Source organism: Ruditapes philippinarum, unplaced genomic scaffold, assembly GCF_026571515.1.
Source record: "Ruditapes philippinarum isolate M1 unplaced genomic scaffold, ASM2657151v2 ctg554_1_1_1_1, whole genome shotgun sequence".
NCBI lineage: Eukaryota > Metazoa > Mollusca > Bivalvia > Venerida > Veneridae > Ruditapes > Ruditapes philippinarum.
In genome coordinates, this window is record NW_026864532.1 from 172,885 (window position 1) to 187,681 (window position 14,797).

Sequence of the window (14,797 nt, forward strand, 5' to 3'; positions counted from 1 at the left end):
AGAAAAGTATGAATGGAAATGTTTGTTTTTCTTTATTCGGTTGGGTTTTACCTCGCACCAACACAGTAAAGGTCATATTGTGACATTCCAGCTTTACTGGTGGAGGAAGACTTCAGACGTCCCTCCATGCCTTATTTCAGGTCAGAGTAGAACCACCAATGTTCCCTAAGCTTGCTTGATAGCATCTGAGCATTTAAGAATTCATGGCCAATGACAGGACCAGAACCAACAGAGGTGAGGGACAAGATGTTTGAAGTCAACAGCCTTAATCAATTTCCTTTAGATGCCCCAAAGTGTGGGATAGTCATTCATTATGATCTGATGGTAATGCTAGTATAATAGGTTATGATTACTGGTAGATATGTAAAAGAAAGAGCACCGAAACACGAGGTTATCTGATTTGTACGAGGGGGCGTAGCCCCCCGAGTATTAATCAGATTACAGAGTGTTTTGGTGTTCTTTCTCTTTTGTATCATAGTCAAACAGAAAAACACGTTCCCTGTTGTCACAATATGAAACCCAGGCAAAAATGAACCAATGAACGAACATCTGAATATGATATTTCTGTCGCTTTCCCTTTCTCTGCCGTCTCAATAAGTAAACCCCAGCAAAAATGAGCCAATCAATGGGCATGCTCTGGAGTGCGGGTAACTAATACCCGCACTCCAGTTAACGCACTGTGCATGTATATGTATACGATTTAACCCTGACACATTTTCAACAGAAAGGTCTCCAAACTATGATACAAATACAACTTACACTTGCATAAAATTCTTCACTGGTTTACCAGGAAAACTGTGTTTGACTAGAGTTAAAATACTCCTGAAAGATAAAACAATGGTACTTGAAAAATTACTACTACAAAATAATAAAGATGAATTAAAATTTTATGAAAATACATGTAGCATTCATGAGGAATTTTTTTTTTATTATTTCATAAAGTCATTTTAATGCAGTTTATCAATCAATATCCAAACATGTTAACACATAGTTATAATCACCAAGGTGCACACTTAATCCTGAAACTTCAAATATGCACAAATACATTTACATTGACATAAAGCGATAGTAATTTTTTCATATTGATCTCATTAACCTTAAGCTTACTGGCAGCAACATCTACCCTTGTGACCAGTGCAGGCCAAGATCAGTCAGCACATCCATGCCATCTGATCATGGTCTGCACAGCTTGCTATTCAGTCAGTATATATTTTTCATATTTTTTCAAATTTTTTGAAATTTTCCCTAAAATGATGAATGGGTTTTGTCTGGCTTGAAACGTGGGAAAGTCCATTTCAAATATTGAGTTTGGTAAGAGGTACAGTGAGCATATACCATCTATGATAGAGTTGTGCAGCAAAGACTGCGTCGTCTGAGAGAACATCAAAATGTAGGTCAGTATATTTGGCAGCATCTGGGCTCATCTCCATGGTAGACTTCAGTAACTCTGTCAATAATGTGCTTAACATTGTAACTGGTAACCTAGGTAACAAAAATATTATTTTTACAAGTACATATAATTTCTGTGAAAAAATGACATGAAAACACATAATATAAAGTACTTAACTATTTACATGTATGTAGAGACATTATTACTTTTAAAAGATAGAAATCAGATGCATTTTATTATGATTTAATTAAGTAATAAATTACAATGCCACTGTAAAAAGAAAATCTTATATTCCCTATCATGCTTGTATAAGCAGCTTAATTTTTGGCATTAAAGGAACTCCACTGACGTCCAAAGGCCAAAAAACATAAAATTAGAATTTCTTACGAAGATCAGCTGGGACACTTAAAACAGAAAGACATGCAAAAGATATATACTCAGAAATAAAATGAAAAACATATTTTTGTATTTTTCATAGCCCAATTTGAGTTAAAAGTGTTGCAAAGTTTTCAACATTTTTTTGGTCATTTTTCACAATTAGATGTGAAATTTTACACAATAGTTGTTGGTCTAATTAGTGTAAATTATCATCATGAAATCTTAAAGATTTCTTTTTTCGATATGTCGGATTCATTAAACTACATTTTAACATAAACTATTGTTTTTGTTAACAAAGAAATAAATAGACTCAAATAGATTAATATGATACCCTTTTATTAGTGTAGTGAGGTTCCAGTTTAGATGTGCTGCCACCTTGAGTGCGAGGAGCCGCAGACAACGCACCTTTTTGTTGTCGCTGGCAGGTAAAGTAGGTGTTACTGAAATATAAAATTGATAGTGAATATAAATGACGACACAACTTGCTATATACAAAAAGACATCTTTGTGTACAGTCTACCTAATACAATCTCTATAGGAAACTTATTGCATGGCTTTTTTTCTGTTGGTGAGACTAATACATATATGATCATATAGCCATTTCCCAGTTAAATTGGAGAGAAAAACTTAACATGACCCTTTGTACAGAATTTCAGACTCATGAGTAGAACCATCAACCTTCTGTAACATCCTCACTGTGACACAAGAAGAATCCGAGATATAAACTGCCACTGCCAGGATTCGAACCCACAGTGGTGAGGGTTACTTGATTTAAAGCTAGCTACTTATTCAAACCAATCAAACAATTCATTTTCTTATTCATTAAAACAGATTCCAAAAGCAGTCAGTTCCAAACAAAATCAATACAGTACATGTATGTAAGATAATGCGATTATAATTACTGCATTCCTCAACCAAGTCTGGTGCATTATAAATCTTAAATACTAAACATAAATCATTTATTACATATTAAAACTTTAGTTATGCAAATAATCAAATCGTGTTCCATCTCGGTGGCAAATAAAATCTTTTTAAAACACCTCTGTGGGAATTTATTATCAGTGCGAACAATGTGTACCAACAGCCCCCTCCCCCCAACTTTGTAACATATTGATGGCTTCTTCTTATTATTCACCTATAATCCATTATAAACCTGTCAATAAAACGTTCAACAATAAAAGCGTTTTCTCAACTTCTTAAACTAGTATACAATGCATCCCTATTAAGCCCTTTGTGTTTAGTTTAACATTTCTAAATGATTTCTACATTTTATTATTCAGTTACAATTCATCTTGTTTAAATCTTAAGATGGACCAAAACCTTTACAAAGAATAACGTACATACAAAAAAAATACAGCCTTTTTAAGTCAATTTAAACAAGGTGCAAAACATATAGGCCATGAGAATAAAAAAAGGTATTCTTATGTTGAGCACATGTTAAAATAGAACTCCGAGATAACGTAATTATGGTAGCATAATAAATAACAGATTATCTTGATTAAATCCTCTTATAAATACATATATTCTTTTTATCAAACGAAAAAATCAAACAGTACTTAATGATATCATTTAAATGTCAGCTGACAGATTTCTGGCACAAAATATTAGGTCAGGCATTCGGAAAATTAATCAGATTGTCATACAAACTATCAGTTCACCTGTGACATTATTTTAGTCATATAAAGCTATTAGGAGAGTAGAACAACCAATCTCTTATAAGCAATGTGGCGGTGGTGTTGGTAGTTTTCACTCCCGATCATGGCAGTTAGCCACATCAAATTTGCCAGATCAGTTCAGCTACCGGATCGTTCCTGGGCATGCTGTCAAACAGTTTACCAGTACTAGTTGCCTTCACTTTCACAAGAAACTGATAACTTCTGTACATATCAGAGCAGACATACAGTGGGAATGACTGTAGAAAGGATTTCATAATCAATCACAACTAAAGTGACCTGCACCATCAGGGAATCGAACCCTGGATGTCCTATTCACAGTTCAACACCCTTAAGTATTAAGCCGGACTATTCTTTCTTGTAATCTATCTCAATATCTTATCATTAAATTATTGAATACATGTACCCTTAAAGGGATTCATCCCCTCAGTGGTGGAGGGGTATATGTGATTTGAAAAAAAAAGTTTTTGCCCTTTTTTATAACTGATAATAGGTCATTTTCTCCAATACCAAAAAGGCATATGTTCATTTCCAAGTTTCAAGGAAATAATTCCCATTTCAAGAGCTAAGATTAATAAAATGATCGTCATTTGTAACACATTAACTGCACTGTCAGTGCGTCACAGCATATTGTATTTTTGATTTCAAAATTTTACAAGTGAAATATTAAAGGATCCAAATAAACCTTTGTTTAAATTTGAATATGCATGTAATACAGTGTGAGCTGTTCCAATCTCATTAAAAATGATGCAGAAATACACAATTCTGTGGGTAGGGTCATGTTTCCAAATTGGTGAGGAAATCTTCCTAAATCACATGGTCACAGAGGACCCAACAACACTGTGGCAACAGAGAAATTAATCCTACCTTAAGTCACATTCTCTGTTGTTCCTATCTTTGTGAAATTAAGTTTTTCACGCTTGTGCATTATATTATATGCATAAACTGACACACAAAGTTCTAAATTTCAACAAGCAATTATCATAGTATTGCAAGCAATCCATAAGTCCCCTACCGGTAAGAGCCCAAGCAACATTCTGAAGGGCCATTGGCCATTCACTTAGGTTCCTATTTTAAGTAAATTTGTTGAAAAAGTTCTTTAAAAGTGATCACAGGAAACAGTTTTTATGTACAGACAGACGGACTGAAGGACACTCTAAAGTTATTTTTTAAACATCCCTGTTATCAAAATATAACATTTTTAAAATCCTATCATGATTGAAGAAGTTGGTGTAAAAATTACCAATTTCTCAAAAAAAAGTCTAAGTTCAAAACGGGCATAATTCTGGAAATAGTCTTGCTAGAGTATTGAACACTCACAAATGTTGAGTGACAATAAGAAACATTTATATGAAGTTTGAAGTAGATACATTCAGAAAAAGAAGTTATTAAAAAAAAACAATGTTTTTTCATGAAAATTTAAAGTTCAAGGGAGGTAATTCAGATAAATTTTGTGCTAGAGTTGTGAACCTTGTCACATATGATGTGGTTGATGACAAGCAACTTATATTTAAAGTTTTGAAGAAAATACCTTAAGAAATAAAGAACTTATAGTGAAAAAACTTAAAAACTAGAATCAGAAATCTTGAAATTCAGTCTATTTGTTTGCCATAGCAACCAGAATTTTCAACATAGGAAGATAAAAAAGGATGTGCATAATTTCCATACTCCCATCTACTCATATGTCAAGTTTCATAAACATATTTTCAGTACTTTTTGTGTTATCACTGGATCCAGGTTATGTGTAAAATTTGCCATATTTTCAGTCTATTTGTTGCCATAGCAACCAGAATTTTCAACATAGGAAGAAAAGAAAAAGACGTGCATAATCTCCATACTGCCATTTATCCATATATCAAGTTTCATAAAAATATTTTCAGTACTTTTTGCGATATCGCGGGATCCAGGTTATGTGTAAAATTTGCCATATTTTCAGTCTATTTGTTGCCATAGCAACCAGAATTTTCAACATAGGAAGAAAAGAAAAAGACGTGCATAATCTCCATACTGCCATCTATCCATATATCAAGTTTCATTAAAATATTTTCAGTACTTTTTGCGTTATCGCGGGATCCAGTTTTGTGGACGGACGGACTGACGGACGGACAGACGGACGGACTGACGGACGGACGGACAGACGGACAGACGGACGGAGGGTAAACCTAAAGTCCCCTCCGGTAAACCGGTAGGGGACTAAAAAAAAATTTATACAATTTCAATAATTTTGTATAAAATGACATGTTATTATTAAAGCTATTGTGATAATGGATTTACGGTAAACTTTTAAAGGAGAAATTATGCAGTTTTGATACATGTATGTACAAAATAACAAAATGAAAGAATAAACTTAAATGATATTGCAAGCATAGACTGAGCTTTTATTTAACATGCCTTACTACATTGAAGCACTGATCAAACTGCATAAAATATTAATATAAATTTCCCTATAACAGTATAATTATTAATTTTACAAACAAACATATTACTGACTATTTAAACCCAAAGTTGACTATTTCTCTATGTCAATTATAAATGTACATGCATAGTTTAAGCTAGGTCAAGTTGATTTTTGTTAAGACGTTAAACAATCAGTTTTAAAAGTTTACGGCTCTTTTATATGTAGCAAAGATTCGATTTGTACAAACAAATGAAAGTATTTGAATAGACTGTTAATTTAACAGCATCCAGATATCATATAGAAAAAGCAATATATATTTTAAAATACTGGCAATTAATATTTAAAGCTAATTGCCAGATGAGCCAAAATATTTCAAGAAAATCAAACTTGAGAAAAATTTACTAGGATTTTCAGAAAAATGAAAAGATTGCAGGACTAACACAGTAAGGGCTATATTTTGCCCTCTTTTTGGTAATTTACATAGCTGTATCATAAAGTGCTGTTTGCAATGTGTAAAACACTTTCTTTGTCCACTTCTCAATATAATATTTCACTTTTAAAAACATTTTTTTTAAATTTTCATCCATATTAACATGAATCTAGAGGCATGCTGCTTCAATGTCAAATCTCAATTTATAAATGATCAAAATTCTAAAATGGCATGGAATATTTTATTCAAAATGCAGTAAATACATGTACATGTTGTATTTAGACCACATTATAAACATATGAATAATGGACAGAAAATATTTCACTAAATGCCAATACTTTTGTCTCACCTTCGATCCAATTTAAGTTTATTTAAAATCTCAAACACTTGGGAGTGTGACACCAAACATATTTGTGGCTTAAATCAAATTTTCTAGAGACAGCAAATAAAGGCATCTTTATAAGGTCTCTTATATTTTGCTTTAAAGATAGGTTTGATTTGTCTATAACAAAATTTATAAAGTTTATAAGTATATTACCACTACAATATGAATTAAACCTTGAACTCTATTTTGCAAGTATCTTATCTAATATGATTTTCCGTCTTCAAAAAAAAAGAATTAATCTGCAAGGTAATATAATCTTCTAACTTAAAATCAGAACAATTATGTCAGCACTTTTTCAAATCTGTCAAAAAATATTTCAAGACAAGATCCAACCAAAATTGAAAGTTTCGCGCCTTTTTCCCATTCAGTCAATGAAAGGTATACTACATGCCTAATGGGTTGCATTGTCTTCAAACGGGTGAGAATGAAGGTGTCAGGTTAAAGAAAAATCAATGAAGCTCTTTATTTCATTAGCTAAAGAATGTATCCCAGTTTACAATGTATTCAAATTTATATGTACTATCACTTTGTATTGAGCTATAACTGAATTCCAGTCCACTCTATGAATACTGCCTGATACTTTAAAAAATATTATCATATATCCATTATACATTGTACTTTATGAACTATATAGCAGTTACATGTATATATGTGTATACAGTCAAACATGTGTTAAAGACCTGTGACCTCTGAATAAACATAACCCTATGGATAAAGGCCACCTTTTGACAACCCTTCATTGATAAAATGGAATAAATTAACCTCCAAATAAAGACCACTTGTCTATAAAGACCATTGTTTATATGTCCATTTGGTGGCCTTTGTTTACAGGTTTGACTGTAGTAGTACCTGCCTATGATCCTTACATAAACTGCATTGAAAAATACATGTCACTAGGCCAAAGTTTACATGTACTTGATTAGGTATACAACAGTTACATTAATCTTAATCCCAATGAATTTGTGTGACTGACCTGTTTAACTTTTTAAAATCTAGAACTGACTTTCAAAATTCACGTGCTATACTGTTTACCCTATTGGTGGCAACTGAACCTATCCATGCCACCAGTGCTGACCAACATCAGCAAGCTCACACATGCCAATGATCATTGTCTGTACTGTTCACTATTCAGTCAAAACATATTTTGAAATTTTCCCTAAAACAATGAATGGTTTGGTCACAATGCTGCTTGTAAAAATGGTGGAAAATATTATCATGTTTGAACGTTTTAACATTTTGTTTACATTTCTGTTACCCCTTTTTCTGTTTAAAGTGTACTGCTTAAATAGGAACCTTCTTTCAAAATACCATCTTAATATATTGTTCGTGTTTAGAAAAGTATTATAAATGTCAAAGTTTTTCTTTTTTGTGGTTGTGAAAAATCTTTAACTAGATACCATATTATTTACACAAAACTTAAAAATGAGAAGAAATTTTAGTATATCAAAATAGCATTAACACGTATTCAACTTTGTTGAGAGAAAAAATACAACACCGATCTGCTATTATCCAACTGTGAAACAGTGCCTTTACTAACTTTATTTCAGGGATTCAACCCTTACCTTGCTGAAACCTAAAATCTTTACTCTTTACCACCACTGTTGAGTCAGACCAGCCTGCACCTCCGTGCTGCTGTAGCTCAATCTTTGTATTTTGATATTAAAATCCCACAATTATCAAATGGACTGTTCCAATTGCAAAGCAGGACAAATTCATTACACAAATTAAGGGTTAAGAAAGTGCTAAAATTAACAGCAAACTGTAAAAAGCCTACTAAGCCAGTTTGATACATGTATATCTCTATGCATACCAAACAATTCATTATCATTAATAACATATATACCAAAACTACTTGTTTCACAATATTTTGATTTAATGGAAAATCTTATCATAGCAGTAATCGACATGTAATTTATGATAAAACAGAAATGACTAATTGATTGATGATATAGAAGGGAATATTGATAAAATAGATATGACTAATTGATTCATTGGTAGAAGTGAATATTGATTAACATGATCATCAAACTTTTAACATGTCAACAGACTTCAGGTGCTTGTAAAACAAGATTTTCTTTTAACTTAACAAAGTTAGTTTATACAAATTTATTTTAGTTTGATTGTGTTGGAAGCTATAAGCTAATTGAAACACTCTCAAATCTGTTCCTGGAACCAACCAGTACTAAGCAAAGAATGTTAAGTTTTTGCACAAGGAAACAACAGCTTGCACCTGACAGGGTTTGAAGCCATGCGGTCAGCAATCCTTAGATTACTAGTCTGACGTGTTAACCACTCGGCCACGCCTCCACTCTTAACAAAGCTGTGTATAATTTTATATAATTGCAAACATTCTGCAATGCATATCAAAATTTACTATAAGTGTACAAGACAGATATGTGCATTTTACAATTTAATATTAATCAATAAAGTGAATGTTGTGATCATTCATTAATTTGAAATTAACCCAATTCTAACTGTTGTCTTCTAAATCTTGATACATACATGTATATCTTAAGGTTTACGTGCTTAAATTTGACAACTGGCAGTGCTGCAAATTGAAATTGAAAGCAGGATTTGATAACACACAATTTGAAATAAAAAGCCACTGAAGTTAATTACAATAAAGATGCAAGAAAGTACATGTAGGTGAAATATGATGTAACAGCCAATCAATGAAAATGTTTGCCAGATTATAAGTAACATAAAGTTTTCTGCTTGATACTGACAAAAGATGCTTTAACCCTATACCTCATATATACGCGAAACAACGCACTTTCGCCCCCCCCCTTTTTTTTTAGGCCTGAAATAGTGAAAAAATGTCCTATTTGGGCCCCAAACACATGTTTTCGTTTGAGAAATGTTGCTAAAAAAGTGAGCACTTTTTCGGCGCTGCCCCCCATCCAAAAGATACATCAGGGGGTTGCCAGGGGGGGCGTTTGAAGGGGGGGGCGGATTCCCCCTCATCGCCAAAAAAATTTTGGACTTGTGAGAGGCTTAAAATGACCCCAGGTCGATCATAAGGTAACGTGTAACCAAGGCTGAAAAGCCTTTGACTCTATCTCAATCCCTTGAGAAGTTGCAGCACTTTGAAATAAATTTTGATGGAAAAAATTGAGGCAAAATAGTGATTTTTGGCAATTTTGAGATGTCCCCTCGTTGCCACGGTAACAGGAAATTTAAGACTGAGCATGTCGTTACAAAGGCAATGGTCCAGTCAACATTTGTGCCAAGTTTGATTAGTATTGAAGCATTTTTCATAGTTTCATAGCAGTTTGAACTTGTAAGAGGAGGCTTTTCAGTGAAAATGGCCATTTTTCACAATATGCTCATGGGGAAAGGGTTAACTAAAAAAATTATAAATGTTACAAAACAACAATTTTTCAACCAAAATTAGGTAAAAGACCACATGTTAACATGGAAGAACTAGATTTTGGTGATTCCAAAGTTTTTCATCATTTTTTGTTAACCCTTTACCTCAGATATACGCGAAACAACGCACTTTCGACCCCCCCCCCCTTTTTAGGCCTGAAATAGTGAAAAAATGTCCTATTTGGGCCCCAAACACATGTTTTCGTTTGAGAAATGTTGCTAAAAAAAGTGAGCACTTTTTCGGCGCCGCCCCCCATCCAAAAGATACATCAGGGGGTTGCTAGAAGGGGATGTGCCCCCTTCTGTTTGGGGGTTTGAAGGGGGGCGGATTCCCCCTCATCGCCAAGAAAATTTTGGACTTGTGAGAGGCTTAAAATGACCCCAGGTCGATCATAAGGTAATGTGTAACCAACGCTGAAAGCCTTTGACTCTATCTCAATCCCTTGAGAAGTTGCAGCACTTTGAATAAATTTTGATGGAAAAAATCGAGGCAAAATAGTGATTTTTAGCATTTTTCATAGTTTCATAGCAGTTTGAACTTGTAAGAGGAGGCTTTTCAGTGAAAATGGCCATTTTTCACAATATGCTCATGGGGGAAAGGGTTAAGAAAAAAATATTCATAACTTCACTAAATTATAATAATAAAGGTACATGTATTTTGTTTTCTTCATAAATATTTAATGTTTTGTTAATTAGACTCCATCAATGTTTATAAATAGATACTGAAATAAGAACTCTTCCTACACTTAGCAATATCTTTAAGTTCTTTATTCTTAATAAATCCATTTGATTTGAATTATTTTTAAGTAGGAACAATATATCATTCAAATCAAGAATACATTTAAAAAAGAATTGCAAAGTAAATCTCAAAAATTTGAAAGCATAGGTGCAAGTTAAAAATATCAGAATCAGAAAAAAAAAAACAGAAAAACTGAGAGCCCTGAATTTTTTTTATATTTTAATTGGTTATAAAGAAAAAGAGCTTTCAAGAGTAGAAAAAAAAACCTGAATTTCAGTTAAACACCTGTAAACTTGCACCCACGTGAGAGTAAGCTAAATGAATTGAAACAAACAAATTATAATATTAACCTGGTTTTTCTGGCTGGAGATCAACAGCTGGTGGATCTATAACTCTTAGATCAATATCCATTGGCTGTGGTGATGTGGCATTGCTGACAGGTGAGCCAGGGGACTGTAAAGGGATGGGGGAGGTACCAAGAGGCACCTGAGTAGGCTGCTGCTGATCAGCGTTTGGTCCATTAGCTGCTATCTGGTTTTCAGCTTCTTGAAGAAATTGCATTATCAACTGGATTGGACCTGGTTCTAAAAGAAAATCAAGCAATTCAGATTTCAGAAGATTTCACATTTGTGTTTTTTATATATCCTTTACAAAAATCAAAAATAATATAAAAATCAATGGCAAAAACAAAATACTTACTTAGTTTGATTGATCAATATGGAAATGCTTAGGTAGTACAATAAGCATTTTTACATTTTCAAATGTTTAATGAACTGAAGATCTTACAAGTTCAAAATCTTATTGTAGCACCATTTTGTGAAAAAAAATACAATGTATATTAAAGACGTATACTGGCACATTTCCTGTACAAAGTAATTGTGATGTATTGTTTTCATATCATGATCACCCATGAAAATTGATTGTTACACAATATTCATCTCCTCACACAATCTTGGAAATCCTGATATATTCACAGTAGAGAATATTTTCAGTTATAAGGGCAGGATACCAAAATTATGTATGAAGAGTTATAAGCAGTTCTTGTACACAGTTTAAAGCATACATATTTGTATGAAAAATACGGGTTTTGTTTTTGTATTGAAACGACTAGCATGCTTGTATTGACATCTTTATCTTCTGATATTTGAAATAATTACCTATATATGGTATATCAAAATCACAGGCATGAGTATTGGACCTGGGAAGAAAAAATATGACCAGATTGATAAAAAAACCTGTGTTCATCTTAAAAGTGTCCAAAAAAATTTTGTAAAATATGACCCCCTTTAAAAATATACTATAAGTTAAGATATTTTTAAAGGGGGTCATAATTTACAAGTTTTTTTTGGATTTTGACACTTTTAAGATGAACACAGGGGGTTTTTTTTATCAATCTGGTCATATTTTTTCTTCCCAGGTCCAATACTTGTGCCTGTGATCAAAATCATAATAAATTTATAATTCAGTTAAAAAGATATTAACAGGCTGGTGAAAATGCCCGATCGGGCATAAGACATAAAATACTATATTTTTAGAAAAATAATTAATATGTTTCTTTCCAACTTGTTTTGTTTATTAAGCATTTATATATGATACAAATCAAAATAAAAATATTTTGGTTATCTTTTATTTTCTTAGAATTATTTCCCTTTTCCATTTTTCTGGAATTTAAATATTTGAAGTTCATAATAATTACAGTAAAAACTTGCTAATGAGACCACTGAAGGGACTTTGCAAATCTGGTCTTAATAGCGGTTGGTCTCTTTAATGAGTTTGATCAAACAGAAAACCAGGCAATGCATTAAAAGATGACATGTACTGTACTGTTTATTTCTGGGTTAACCTATTTCAAATGAGAAGACATAATGCATACACTTTTATTTTCTTTTATTTTTAAACATTAAGAAACATTATTACAGAAACTTTCATTTGACGTTACGAATCATATTGAATCATTTCTAAACAAAAGCACATTATCAAAATAAGCATTATGTAACAGTAATTTTGTAATGAAAGTATGCATAAAACAAGTCTCTACATATCAATATCTGTATGACTCAGACAAAGACTCAGACCAAATAACAAGTGTCACATAAACGTCTCACATATTAAAGTCAGTTTCCTTTTTGTTCTTTATGTTTCCTATTCATTATTTCAAAGTGCAGCTCAAATAGACTTTATGAAATTTTTTAACTTCTCTAAAGATACAAAATGTATTATGAATGTCTTTAAACACAAACTGATTTTTATATTCTAGTTAAAAGAATAACACAACTTACTCAATTAAAGACTGAATCATGAAAATCGCCAATTGACTACAAAACAAACCAACCAACTAACCTTTAACTATTTTCACAGTTTTCATCCCTGATAACAACTTAAAAAAACATAATTACATCACATTTATGTTTGTTTAAAATTAATAAATTACACATGTATGAAGCAAAAGAGATAATGATAGCGACAACACCTCCAAAAAACTTACCGAAAGTTTTCGGTTCAATATTTTGTTATTTTAATCCTACAATTATGACATTAAAGGTGTGAAATTAATAAATTATCGGCAATTATTGATTATTTCCGGGTTTGATACAAACTAACCATGACCTCTGCCATAAATTGGATGTTGTTAAATAACGTAAAACTAGGACAACTGTTGTTTACATCACGTGTCAAAAGGATTTCAGCAAAATACACAATATTACATCAATATCAAGGTTTGAAAGTGCCCGCAGTCGTATTTATGGGTTTCCAAATGTACATAATTTACGAAACAGGACTGAATTTACTGGTCGTATTACGGAATAACGGGGTGGTCTCAAAATCGATGTTGGCGACCAATGAAAAAAATCGGGTCTTAAAAAAATCGTTCTCATTAGCAAGTTGGTCTCGAAAACGGGTGGTCGTAATGCGGGTTTTTACTGTATGTTGTTATGTAAAATTCTCAATCAACTTCATTTTGCTCTAGATTATTGCACCAGTAAAAATTCTGTTTCTGGCATAAATTTATAGTTTGACAATTCTTTGACACTGAACATTATTTATACTTTGAAGTTTTCTCTGAAAACTGACTGAAATGTATGCTGACAGATGTTGGCGCAATGAATTAGACCAAAAAGAAGTTATTTAACCTATTTTGTTTTACACTTTGCAAATTTAACATATTTTTTAAGGACTTCAAAAATTATGTGTTATTAAAACATGAAAAAGGGGAAATAATTCTCACAATAGTGACAGTAGCCAAAAGTTGTTATTTCTGTTTATGTCAAATATAATTCTCAATAAACAAAAAAAAGTTTCAAGAAATATCTTTATTACTTTTCTAGAAATATGATTTTTTATGTCATAAGCCTGATTGGGCATTTTCTAAATTACTGTATTTTCAGAATTAGACATTATTTGTAATTAAACATATATTACCTGGGTTTTCCTGAGATAAATGATCCTCTAAAAGTTTCTCATTTAACACAAACTCATACCAGGCCAACTCTGGCATTGTTGCAGGCACAGGGACCACTGGTCCCCTAGCCGGGGCAGCTTCAGTCATGGTCAATATATAAATTATTGCCCTTTACACTATTTTAGTTGTAATCCCTATAAGAAATTAAATCATGCAAATACTGTATTATCACATTGTCACATAAAATTATCCAAATTTTATATATCCACATACTGCCAGTTTTCAATCACAACCACTTTTCAATCATCCCTAGAAATTCTTTATTTTTGACCTTATTTGTCATGTAACCAAATTGTAAGCACATCTTGCATTTACCTTGACTACATTCATCAGCAGCAATGTCAATTATGGCAAATAAAAAAGAAATACCAGTATTTTAGTTCAAAATATGTAAAATCGTGTGCTTTCCACTAATCCTTTATTTACCCAGTTACAAATCGCAATATTTTCGAAAAAATAATTGAATTTAAAGACTCAGTTTTTTTGTCAGTTTTGGTCTGCAGAAATGGATATTTAGTTTGACAAACTGTTTAATATCACTAAGTCATAATGTAAACTGCACTTCAAAAGCTAAT

At 32.3% G+C, this 14,797-nt stretch overlaps 1 protein-coding gene across 1 annotated transcript in view; it reads right to left on the minus strand.

The window, feature by feature from the left end:
* LOC132725964 (integrator complex subunit 8-like) overlaps window positions 1-14,421 on the minus strand; it is a 52,480-nt gene extending 38,059 nt beyond the window's left edge. The window contains exons 1-5 of the mRNA XM_060711192.1: window positions 14,183-14,421; window positions 11,113-11,346; window positions 2,100-2,208; window positions 1,336-1,482; window positions 760-822 (exon numbers count right to left, since the gene is read on the minus strand). Of these exons, the coding sequence (XP_060567175.1) occupies window positions 760-822; window positions 1,336-1,482; window positions 2,100-2,208; window positions 11,113-11,346; window positions 14,183-14,309 (680 nt within the window). The 5' untranslated portion in view covers window positions 14,310-14,421. The remainder of the gene's footprint in view (window positions 1-759; window positions 823-1,335; window positions 1,483-2,099; window positions 2,209-11,112; window positions 11,347-14,182) is intronic.
* Window positions 14,422-14,797: the final 376 nt, after the last annotated feature.